The 13,200-nt window shown below is 43.2% G+C and overlaps 1 protein-coding gene across 2 annotated transcripts in view; it reads right to left on the bottom strand.

Moving 5' to 3' along the window:
- LOC107076989 (WW domain-binding protein 1) overlaps positions 1-2,914 on the bottom strand; it is a 34,265-nt gene extending 31,351 nt beyond the window's left edge. Inside the window, exon 1 of one of the 2 annotated variants that reach the window (XM_069191629.1) lies at positions 2,566-2,914. In XM_069191629.1, the coding sequence (XP_069047730.1) occupies positions 2,566-2,616 (51 nt within the window). In that variant the 5' untranslated portion in view covers positions 2,617-2,914. The remainder of the gene's footprint in view (positions 1-2,565) is intronic. The other variant, XM_069191655.1, reaches the window with a different exon arrangement.
- Between the last annotated feature and the right edge of the window lie 10,286 nt (positions 2,915-13,200).

Here is a 13,200-nt window from a genome sequence, read left to right as displayed (position 1 = left end):
CCACGAGTTGAACGAATTGGGGGGGGGAATCAGGTCCCCTTTTAGTCGTCTTTACTTGAGACGTGAAAAAAGTTTCATTCTTTTAGTCTATCAGCGAAGAGCGTTCCTTATATAACTGTGGTTCCTGGGATTAACCTCTCCCACCAAACGACTTCAATCAAAACCCGCCATCTCCCAGGCCTAAACACAAACCAAAAACATGTACAGTATATCTCAGACACTTAAAAAAAACCTCTAGGCCCCATGCTCGAAATTATTGGAAATCAACCAAAATGTTAACATTTGCTGCCATGTACACCTTTCTCTTGGATGATGATGTGATCAGAGGGGGGTCTCTCCTATGGTTACTGCGATTACCATGCATATTACCTCACCGTTTTGCTGTGTCCTACAGCCTAATATTACTCCTGAATGTGTAAAACAACTTTATAGGACAACGCCAAAAACCAACATGGAAGATACAGGCCAAAACAAAGTTTTCGTCAGCGTAGATTTAGTTGTGATAGGACGGAACACTATTTAAGAACCAAACAGTGATTGTTTTGAAAACCTTCCCTGAGGCCTGTCCCTGAACTCAGTAGTTTCCCAGGACAGGAATTTCTCAAGAATGACTTCTTCAGGAATCAAACCTTTATGACCTCCATTACTGCACCCAAGCAAGTTGCGATGTTGGAATGAGGGCTCTGTTGCGAGACACAGTTGTGCTCATAACACAGGCTTACTTCCTAACATCATTCGCAATGGGGAACCATGACTACCCTGGCATTATATAAAAAACAGCAGCACATGTTGCAGACTGAGGTACAAATGGAAAGGTGACAAAACTCAGTTTCTTAAACTTTAGTTTTAGCAGAGCTTGCTAATATCTCCTTCATCATGCAGACTACTTGCAGTTCTGTGAAAACTTTCCATCTGCCGTTAATGGTGCTCATGTTATGACAGCAACAGGATCTGGTAGGAGCTCTATACATTATAAATGGATGGGTTGGCATACTCTCTAGGAACAAAACTTGAACTAGAAAAAAAAGGAACGACCATAGTCGTTATGGACTGTAAAAGCAGAAGCAGGATTAGTAAGCAATAGCTGAAAGCATGTGTTACATCACTAACATAAATGCAGAAGAAGGATCTGGAGCAAAATATAAACTGGCACACGTCTGGAGAACAAAAATCATGCAGCCAATTAATTTGTCACTCTCACGTGGTCTCGGGAAAAAAAAATCCCATCCGTACAAATATGAATAACTGTTCCAGGAAAAACATTTCCTAATAAGAATGTTCACAGCTGACTGAGAAAGCCAATTAGCTAAGCAAAACCAAATGCGATCCAGATGCGAATAATTACGTACTCAGGGGTGTTCAAAAACCAATATCCTTGTTACCCCCTTAGAAAACTGTTCAGCAACAGGAATTTCTAAAAGCGTCACGGGCATCCAAATTCACAAGACAGGGAATTAACGTGACAAGGGCAAACCCGAATAATACAAAACGGAAACATTTTCTTTGACTTACAGGGTTCATTAACTTCCCTGTGGTCACTACTTTTCGAGCTACAGTAAGTATGCAACAGTGCTTTGCAAGGCGGGTAGCCTAACCTGCCAATGAAACGTAAAAAAACCCCACAGATTTTCAAATGGATGGTTTAATATAGGTCAGAGGCCTGAGGATTGCTACAACACGCAGAAGCGCGGCGATAGGAAAACATGAACAAAATTTAAAACCCACTATCGCGTCTAACAAAGCCAAGTCTGATCGCCACACTGTGTAGTTGCGAGCCCCACGCTCCGTATGGTGACAAGAAAAATACTGTACGTGTAGTGCATTTCAAGTTACAAATGTAGATAGCCAGTATCTATCAGGGTAGCCAGGAGATTAAGTTTCATTTAACCGATTACGGTTCACAAACATCAGTGGTCCCAACACGTCACTATTAAGATAGACTTCAGACCACACGACGTCTTTCGTCTTCACTGCGATTCTGAGCACGCCAAAAGCAGATCTCTAATCAAACTTCGGAATGGTGCATTGGTGCCCAGCTAAACGGGTTTGCTACAGGAACAGTTTTTTAGAAAGCAACAACTTCACATATATAGTATTTAGTGTTATGCGACGCGACTCTAACTTACACGATAAAACCCTTTCTGGTATAACAGTACAATTTGTTCTACGGTGATCTGCACTGAGAAATGGAAAGGAAAAAAGATCTGTTTTGGTTAGAAATATATGCACTTTTAAAAACTTGTGCAATGCAGGGGATTCAATTGCTACATGAACAGAAGAATATTAGTACCGATTCAATTAACAATCAGTATCAAAACCAGCACATCTAGTGTATTAATAATATGCCCATTCGAATAACCGCCTGGGTTTTTGAAGGGATGAGACTGTCTTAAACAGCAAGTAAGAGTTTAATTGGGTACCGGATCAGATGCCGAATTATAAATAAGAATACAGCCCTAGCGGCTGCACGAGTCGCTGCAGTAAAACGTTGTATTTGCTTATCTTGTCATCATTAATCACTGCAATTAATTAGTCCAATTAATAAGGACAATAACGGAGACCTACCTCTACCACATCCAGCCCGGAACAAAACGTCAGGTTTTTCTCCGACTCCATGACGAAAACAAATCAGCAAGTTAGCACAGTGAAAAATTCAGAAGGCTTGGCTGCGAGTCCGCGGAAATCCCCCCCCATCTCTCCCTCTCTCCAGATCCAACCCGTCCGCCATTCTCGTCCGGGCAGGACGCGCCTCCCCCCGCCATATCAACCCAAACCGGAGCCACCACGGCCAATCCCACACCGGTACCAGCGTTATTGATCAGGCACGAAACCATTCCCATCCTTTCTACCCGCCTCAAGGTAGAAGCGAATTAAAACGGGAATCCAATCAGTGGGGGATGCGAGGCGACGTCACAGGGCGCCTGCCCTCCCACTGGGAGCAGAAATCGGGATGCAGCAGGTGATTGGATGCGACTCGTCCTAGCATTCAGCCGCAGAAACTGATGCTGGGCAGAGAGACGGCGATGTTTTGCGGGTAGATGATAAAATCGTTTGATTTTTTTCATCTATTTTAAAGGTTTTTTTATTTTTCCTGGGGTGCGTTCGAACAGGAAGGGATCCTGTTTTTTTTCAAGTGATTAAAAAAAATCTAGCGCAATTTAGCGATATACCCCCATGCAAAAAAAATGTTTCATCGATGTTTTTTTTTTTGGCTTTCCTGCATCCTGACAAAAAAACAGACCCAAATGTGCATTGCACAGCGACTTAGACCACAAAGTGTTGCCGACAAGGTCACAGAGACGGCTCCAGCTAAAGAGACGCTGAGCGGGATGATACCGGAATAGAAAGCTATTTTACAACACTTTTCAGCAAAACAAGGAATTCAGAACAGCCACACTCATTTTTTCAAAAGCGTCGTGAGATTGATAGAGCAGTCCGATTGTAAACTGGGAACCTCAAATGACTGATGTGAATCTAACTTATGTCTTAAGGGTACACATCTGTTTCAGTCTGTGAAAACACATTTACAGCGCATTTTCACGCAACTTTCGTGTTACTGTACATTTACAAACTGCCACCCTCTTTAACAGATCATGAAGTGGAACGTGTTAATCTTCCCACGTGATCCAAGTTTGCCTACAACACCTACGTTCGTTAACTTAAAATATGCTGTTGTACACTCATTTGTTTATTTTTGCTAATACCGTTGGCATTGGTCTATTCTACTACAGTATTTGCAGAACAGACTAAAGTGTCGTCGTTTACATGCAGAAGTCCTTATAATCCTGCAGCAGGACAATCTGACCACTGCAGCCATTATAAATGAATTACACAAGAGAGTTTCACAGTTTAGGGGTGACCCGACCCCTAGTCCTTTTCCAAGGCCTTGTCTAATCCTAATTTTTCTCAACTACAAATTGTGACGAACGCAGGTATGCTCTGGTCTTGACGCGCTGCTCAGCGCCAGACAGCGCCAGTCCCGGGGTCTCGGATACTGGGTCTCTCCCCTGCGGAGACGTCACCTTCCCTGACAGGCAGTGTCAAATGAGGCCCGATACAAAGGCGTCGGACATGTGCATAAGGCTCCAAAATACATAGAAACCTGCAAGGTTTAAAAACGTACTTTTTAAATGCATCAACTGCAGCTAAACTAGCAAAACAAGCAGTTTGCTCTATTTTCATTCTCTTGCCTGCGTTTCAATCCGGAAAATCTCTCTTTTACAAAGCCTTAAGAACGGTTCCAAACGAGAGGAGCTAGTCGGCCCGTCTAGCGCGTTTGGCACTTAGCAGCAGAAATTCGAACATCTCTCCTAGTTGTTTCTTGAGCGAAAACACGCCATCAGCTTCAACAACAGCAATGGCATCCTGTGTTAAAAAAAACATTCAAACATCTCTGTTTTAATGGCACTTTTCCGTAGTTTGGATTGACGTCCTCTGTTGTGTTTCCCCGTTGAACCTGGAGAGGTCCAGCGGGATAGACTTAGCGTTAACGCACAGGTCTTAGGCTCCGGGCAGTCGAGTCCCGTCCCGGGATGCGTCCTGCACGCCATGTGCATGTTCTTGTATTTTCTCTGAGCGCTCCGGTTTTCTTCCACGAATACCGGACATCTGTCCAGGCTAATCGCTCGAGTGTGTTTCCAGCACGCCGGCGACAGACTGGTCAGCTGCAGGGGTGCGCTCCAGCTCTCCGCGAAATTCTAATGGGAAAGTACAGACCGTTGGCTAAAAAGTTGTCGGTCAGCTGGGAAATCTTTTCGCACTCAGTTTTAGAAAGCGCTACGCTAGAGCCGTGCTCTAACTGCCACCCATTTTCTAACCTCTTTATCCGATTCAATTTGATTTTATCCTGGCAAGCAGGGGGCGCAATGCAGGACACAGCCTGGACGGGAGGCCAGTCACCACAGGGCACACACAGACAGGACGGCCAGTTTCCCCAGAAGCCACTATGTCTTTGTACTGGGAGAGGAGCACCTAGAGGAAACCGGGCACTTGGGAAAACCATGCAAAGTCCACATGGATAGCACCCAGGGAATTAAACCCAGAACCCCAAGAGACAACAATGTGAGCCACATCACCGCCATATTTGACTTGTTTTCATCAAACGGCGATGCAATGCACTAGTGTCCTTCAGGAGCAGAGTGTATCTCCTCAAAGAGTCACTGAAGCCACTGGAAGGTCTTCTCTGTAAAAGTCATCAGCGCTGCAGGCTGTATTGAATTACCATACACACTGAATTCTTCTGAGACAGACGTTTCCACGCACAAATTATTCGACAACACAACTTTCTACAATGCAACAGAGACTGCAGCCTTCCCAAACAATGTCACAGACGTGTGTGCGATGATGCAGGCCCGCATGACTCAAGCTGCAAACAGGAGGCCCACTGTTCCCCTCCCACCACACAAAACGCGCACTAGGGAGCGAGCAGCACCAGTGCGCAAAGCAAGAGCTCGGTTTTCCACATACAAAGAGTCGCTTCTCTTTAAAATCGCTTCACCTTAACCTTGCTCTACCTTTAATCCTAAAACCAGTCTCCGCACACTAGAAGTAATCTGAGCCCGAGTGCTAACATTAAAACGCCCGTGGGTAGGCGTCAGACTACGATTAAGAACAGCGTCCAAGATCTAATCAGCTTGTGGCATGAAACAGCGGAGAATTGCGAGTCCGAGGATGAGGCTGAACTAATCGCGGCGTAAAAAGGCTCCCACACTGACTGGGTCCGGGTTCCGCTGTAAACCTTTTCCACGTCCGGGAAAGCGGCGCTCCGCTTCTCTCCTAACCTGAGCGAACGCGCTCCTGACAGAAATTCACTTCCCGATATCCATACCCGAGTTCGGGCCCTTTTCAAAGAAAAACCCAGCCCGGGCCTTCTCTCTCAACCACTGTTCTCCAAGCACAGCTGGATGAGAGTCGTAAATCAGTTTTCTACAGTACCAAATACCATACAGGATAAATGGGACGTATTGCCTCTCTTTTGCAACCTTTATATTATAAGTAACGGATGAGGTCGTCCACTCTAACATGTAAAGTGCGTTTGGATATAAACGTTATACAGGCGCACGGAACCTAACGGTCCTGCTTTTCGAGGAGTATGAGGGCTGTTTCAGACACCAACAGACATGAGTAAATAATGTACTTCTAATTTTAGGACAAAAAAGACGTCAACGACTTCAGTTTTTGCTAGTTTCTGGGATCCATTTTATCATTATTTACTGTAGCTAAAAATTGGTTGAGTTGATCAAATCCATTTGGGATTTTGTTCCAGGATAAAATAAGAATTTCTGCCCAGCTTATCAGGGTGACAGCGATCATCTGGCCACTCTTCAGTCCGAACTTTGTCTTTTTAAAAAAAATATGCAGAACACCCGCTTTCATACCATGAACAAGTGCTTGTCCGACTCCTTATGGGTCAATGGTTACAAACACAAACCAGGTGCGCATGCAATACAAAGGTATGGACTGATGAAATCAAATCTTCTTGGAAAGAAGCGAGTGGCTCCAGTTCCCAAATGTGCTGAGACGTTTAGAGCGTAGTTGTAAAAGATGGCTCTGGAGATCTGTAGATCCCAGCCTCTCTAGCACACGTCTGCACTCTGCTGTATTTCCCTCAAGGGGATACAATTCTAAAACGTGCTCAACTGAGGAAACGTGTCCTCAGAATCCAAATATGAAACAAGACATTGACAACATAGAAGGCTTTGAAAAAGGAACATATTCGATGTTACAGGTGAAAGCAAGCTGGAACAGGCCACTAACCTTCAGGAATATGGCACCCGAGAGCTGCGCATATAAACCCTCACAATGACAATGACCATTCTGCCTTGAAGCGAAGGGCATACTACTAATTCGCCCCATGTGTAAACTAACCATCACCCATGCAGGGTAATTCATCACTCAGTTACCCTACAGCGATACCTTGAACAGGCGCTGAAGGCCCTTTGGTGACCTCTAGTGGGAGACGATCCGATATTACAGTCTTTCCGTATTCTGATCTGCTTCATTGACATTCCCCTCGTTTTGGGTTAATTCGTTAAATGTCGAGCTATTCTTCCTTTTGCTCACTCGTGCTTCAGGAGGTTTGGACGCACACCTCCCACAGTCCAAGCTGGTGCTCAGGCTCCTTTAAAGCCGTGAGATCGATCTCCATATTTGGAATGTAGTTTGGAAAAAAAAACAAGATCATGGAAACAAGCGTTCAGAAGGCGTCACAAAAAAAAAATGAATGCGTACTTTTTGCACGACTGGCTGATCGGGCAGAGACTGACCGCAAGGTTAAATACAGGCGAACTCCCGCTAGCCTTGATTTATTGGACAGTGCAAATGCCTGATTCCTGGTTTATGTGTGCTTTTTGAAGGGCTTGATAGAGATGAATAGAATGAAAGAATCTGATTTCAGAATTTGTACAAAGTGACAAAGAGAAATTAACTGCGTTTCAAACAAGTTTTTAAATGGCCCAGGAAGCCAGGTGCAAGTCGTGCTGAGATTAGATTTCAGGTGAGAGTGTTAAATAAGAGTCAAGCCCACTCCAGCCTGTTGCTCTGTGCTACAGTACATGGGTTACACACAGATGACCTGTAGGAGCTTGGTCCAGTACTCACTCCAAGGGCAGTGGTGCTCACTGTGCTGTTATAATGAAATCTCAATGAGTATTCAACTGGCTTTTCACTGAAGGTCAGTTTTTATTTTTATATGAGTCCTCTTTAATGTGGCATCACATCCAGAGAGGGAGTCACACACTCTCAAGTCCTCTTATCGCTATGGAAACCAGAACCAGCTGAGGCCCAATGAGGTGCTGTTGCTCTGGTGTGGACTTTACCACCTGCCTCTTTAATGGAGCTTTTATTGAGAGTTTCCTGTCTCTTTAGTACAGCAATTTTGTCGACTGTCCCTGTTGAAACAAGCTCATTCTGTGTCTGCGTAGTAAGTTCTCCCGGTCAGAGTGGTGACATCTGTGCTAACATTTGTTAACGCTGACTAAGTCAACCCAACGGGCGTCTTCAGAATATACAGTGAAACATGGACCAGGGGTCACAAGAGGAACCTATGTGGAAGTGCATTTATAACCAAGAACAGGAAGCACTTCTTGACCCAAAGGGTGGTGGGAGTGTGGAACAAGCTCCCTAGCGATAATACTGAAGCCACACTCCTGGCTTCACCCAGGAAATGTCTGGATTAGACCCCCCCCCCCCCCCTCCACCTACTCTAAAAGACCTTTACACAAAGGGTTGTGGGGGTGTGGAACAAGATACCCCCCACATGTTGTTGAAGCTGATGCCCTGGCATCTTTCAATAAACAACTGAATGGGATACTTTTGCATTAATTAACTAGTAACTACCAAACAGGCTGGATGGGCTGAAGGTCTCCTGTTTTTGACTTGTCATGAGTGAGTTGTGAGAAGAGCACAGAAGGTAATTTTGTTTAGTTGGTGTCTCTTCTCAGTAAAGTGCGCAGATGTCCTGGTCCCGAGATGTAAGAAAGGGCTATTCAACTATTCTACCAAACATGCTAGATGGGTCAAACAGCCTGCTCCCATTTCCAACCTTTTCTTATCTTCTTACTTCTTATTTCCACACTTCTTACTTGTAAGTGTGGTGCAGTGGCTCTGTGGCTGGAAGGCTGCCAGTTCGTATCCCGTGGCTGGCAGAGGAATCCTACTCCCTTGGGCCCCTAGGCAAGGCCCTTCACCCCAACTGCTCCAGGGGTGCTGTGTAAATGGCCGACCCTGCGCTCTGACCTCAAGCTTCTCTCCCTGTCTGTGTGTCTCATGGAGAACAAGTTGGGGTATACGAAATGACAAATTCCTAATGCAAGAAATTGTATATGGCCAATAAAGTGATCTCTCTTATTCAAGCAGGTGCTGCCTGGTGTTGGTAACTGAGGAAGCAGTGAGTAGATTGGTGTTGATGGATTTGCCTTTGAATGTGCAATGTCTGCTGGGCCATTCTTACATCTCTTGCTGAGGAATTTTTATGTAGTCTTTAATCCTATTCTTATAACCCTTGTGTCATGGTGTACCTCTTATTGTCAGCTTTAGGGCACTTATTGTGCTTAAACATTTTTATTTATCCTTTTTCAGCTTTACTTTTAGTTGCTGTGGTCCCATAATACATGTGTGTAAAGCTGCATTGAAGAGCAGAGAGAGGGTTGTATTAATCAAGGCTTCTTGGTTTGCGTCTTTAAACAGGGCTTTAAACTTGACTGCCAAAAAAAAATCTTGAAAGTCTTGTAAGAGACATCTTAGTCATTGATTAGACATTTGAAAAGCACTGTGTGGGCTGTGTATTAGTTGTGGTTTAAATAGCAGGGCAGTGAGTAAGGTCAGGTGAACTGAGCTCACTGACTGTCATTAGTACCAAAGTTAAAAAATTACAGACGGCACATACCGTTGTAGAAGTTTCCAATGTTCAGTGTGCATGGTAACTTTGTAGGCACACTGTTTTTCTGTGTTTTTACCACTGCAGCAGCATTATTTCAATTGCATTGCTGCATTTGCACTGCATGAACCATTTGCAAAGCAGAGCTATTAGGAACAGCATCAATAGTGCATTGTCACTGCAAGGTTTTCTGAAAATCATAAACATCTAAAGAGTGTTGTAACAGGAAAGGTTACAAATGAAAAGAGGCCATTCGCTTTTTTTGTTGCTGCAGTGGGTTTGTGATCCAAGAACTAGATTGAGCTATTTCTTAAGATGCTTGTTAGCTGTTAAACTTTTGCCACTACATTTAATGCCCATATGCGTCCCTGGTTCCTTGCACTGTTGGTGATCTTCAAATGCCTTCTGTTACGATTTTGTCGTAATACCTTTTGGGATTTTGAATGTTTGAGTCAAGCACCTATGCAATCTTTTCCATTACGCACTAACAGGTTTTTTGGTTTGTTTGCTTTACCTAATAATGCCATTTAACTTCAGACCAATAATTATTTCGGTGGCTCAGCTTTGTAGTAAGAGCAAAGTCCAATGCAGAAATGTCCTGCAGCAGGTGGAACACAAATGAGCAAAATGTAGCACATTGTATATTTAACTCTCTACTCTGATTTGTATAACCAAGCTTTACGCAAAGGTTGTGGGAGTGTGGAACAACCTATTCAGCCATGTTGCTGAAGCTGATATCCTGGTTTCTATGAAGAAAGGACTGGATGAGACCCATTAGCTGCTAACTATCAAGGGGGGTAGATGGTCCAATACATTCCAGCTTCACAATACTGTCCAGAAGAGAAAAGTGATAATCCAATATAATATCCCATCTTTCCAGCTGCTTGAAGGCCAAAGCCAGTATTTAAAAACAATCTTGAAACATAATTCTCGAAAATATCTTTTTTATAAACTGTTTTTTTTATTATGATTCCATTTACTCCACTGGCACAATTACACCACACAAATCCTCCTTTAAAATAGAAGACAGTGTCTAGTCCATAAAGCCAGAACATTTCTTTTTAGAAAACTCACAGACATTCTCTTAAATAGTGCTTCTACTTGTGTCCAGAGGGTGACACCAGGGTGTTAAATACAGTTCACATTTTATGACAGACCTTACACACAGCAGCAATTGTTCTGTTTTGGTGGTTCAGAATTTTTGTCAGCTAGCTTAAAGAATGAAGTCTAACAATAATTTGCCTTAAAGTGTTTTTGGATGGAATTTTCAAAACCTTCATTCTTATTTGAATTAAAAAAAATAAAATGCATGTCTGTTCATAAAACATTTTAATCATTTCGTAACACTTTGCTAAGTGATACCAAAGCACATACTGTACAGTATCTTGAGAGAGGGAGCTGCTGCCAAACAGCCAGTCCATAATTCTCACCCCTTCCTCAGTGCAGTGTGTCTGGGTCTGTAGTGCTCTGTGTAAGGCAGTAGGCACCTCACCAGTTTCAGGTCAGAGGCAGGAGCTCTGAGGGGTGAAAGAGCACAGCAGTTCTGAGCCAGTGCACCTACCTGGTCTGTCCAACGTGTTTAAGCCCATCTATGTCATTTAGCAAATTAAGGCTGGAAGCAAATGCTTCTCACCGTTTTGTGAAGTTTTCTTTTGTGTAGTAAACATTTCTATCACAATTTAAAACAAAGTCACCTGCGGACTTCCTTAATAGAAGTCCCAGGAACACCTCACCAAAGTAATTCGTGTTCTCCCCAGATTCTGATAATAATCTGAGGAGTGATCCATTCACTATCAGAAACAAATAGGCCTATTACACAACCTTTTCAATGTATTTAGGGAGCAGTAGTTTGGCTCCTGAATTCAACTAGAGGGCTGTGGGTTCAGATTCAAGGTGCAAGATCTGTACTCTTGAGCAAGGTACTTGACCTACCCAGTAAATTACAGGAATAAAAAATACACTTTTTATGAGCTCCAGGACCCTGTACAAATGTTAGTGATGAAGCAATAAAAAAGCAATATATACAGTGCCTTGCGAAAGTATTCGGCCCCCTTGAACTTTTCAACCTTTTGCCACATTTCAGGCTTCAAACATAAAGATATAATTTTTTTATTTTATGTGAAGAATCACCAACAAGTGGGACACAATTGTGAAGTGGAACGAAATCTATTGGATTTTTGAAACTTTTTTAACTAATAAAAAAATGAAAAGTGGGGCGTGCAAAATTACTTTCAGTGCAGCAAACTCACTCCAGAAGTTCAGCGAGGATCTCTGAATGATCCAATGTTGTCCTAAATGACTGATGGTGATAAATAGAATCCACCTGTGTGTAATCAAGTCTCTGTATAAATGCACCTGCTCTGTGATAGTCTCAAGGTTCTGTTGAAAGCGCAGAGAGCATCATGAAGACCAAGGAACACACCAGGCAGGTCCGTAATACTGTTGTGGAGAAGTTTAAAGCCGGATTTGGATACAAAAAGATTTCCCAAGCTTCAAACATCCCAAGGAGCACTGTGCAAGCGATCATCTTGAAATGGAAGGAGTATCAGACCACTGCAAATCTACCAAGACCTGGCCGTCCCTCTAAACTTTCAGCTCAGACAAGGAGAAGACTGATCAGAGATGCAGCCAAGAGGCCCATGATCACTCTGGATGAACTGCAGAGAACTACAGCTGAGGTGGGAGAGTCTGTCCATAGGACAACAATCAGTCTTACACTGCACAAATCTGGCCTTTATGGAAGAGTGGCAAGAAGAAAGCCATTTCTCAAAGATATCCATAAAAAGTCTCGTCTAAAGTTTGCCACAAGCCACCTGGGAGACACCCCAAACATGTGGAAGAAGGTGCTCTGGTCAGATGAAACCAAAATCGAACTTTTTGGCCACAATGCAAAACGATATGTTTGGCGTAAAAGCAACACAGCTCATCACCCTCAACACACCATCCCCACTGTCAAACATGGTGGTGGCAGCATCATGGTTTGGGCCTGCTTTTCTTCAGCAGGGACAGGGAAGATGGTTAAAATTGAGGGGAAGATGGATGCAGCCAAATACAGGACCATTCTGGATGAAAACCTGTTGGAGTCTGCAAAAGACCTGAAACTGGGACGGAGATTTATCTTCCAACAAGACAATGATCCCAAACATACAGCAAAATCTACAAAGGAATGGTTCACAAATAAACGTATCCAGGTGTTTGAATGGCCAAGTCAAAGTCCAGACCTGAATCCAATCGAGAATCTGTGGAAAGAGCTGAAAACTGCTGTTCACAAACGCTCTCCATCCAACCTCACTGAGCTCGAGCTGTTTTGCAAGGAAGAATGGGCAAGAATTTCAGTCTCTCGATGTGCAAAACTGATAGAGACATACCCCAAGCGACTTGCAGCTGTAATCGCAGCAAAAGGTGGCTCTACAAAGTATTAACGCAAGGGGGCTGAATAATTTTGCACGCCCCACTTTTCATTTTTTTTATTAGTTAAAGTTTCAAAAATCCAATAGATTTCGTTCCACTTCACAATTGTGTCCCACTTGTTGGTGATTCTTCACATAAAATAAAAAATTTATATCTTTATGTTTGAAGCCTGAAATGTGGCAAAAGGTTGAAAAGTTCAAGGGGGCCGAATACTTTCGCAAGGCACTGTATAATGTTTTTGGTTACATGTCTATCAAAGCAAATTTTCTCAAAATAGATAACAAGTTTGGAATATTCATTAATATTTGGTTTTGCCTTATTAGTGCCCTAATTATTAGAATCATAAATGAATCAAACTGCTGTGGAGCAGAAAACTTATTTTTCTGTGTAGAACTGCAGGTACATCAGAATAG

The sequence above is a fragment of the Lepisosteus oculatus genome, chromosome 1 (genome assembly GCF_040954835.1).
Source record: "Lepisosteus oculatus isolate fLepOcu1 chromosome 1, fLepOcu1.hap2, whole genome shotgun sequence".
Lineage (NCBI taxonomy): Eukaryota > Metazoa > Chordata > Actinopteri > Semionotiformes > Lepisosteidae > Lepisosteus > Lepisosteus oculatus.
Note: the sequence above shows the minus strand (reverse complement) of the source record. Positions and strands in the feature narration are given on the sequence as shown.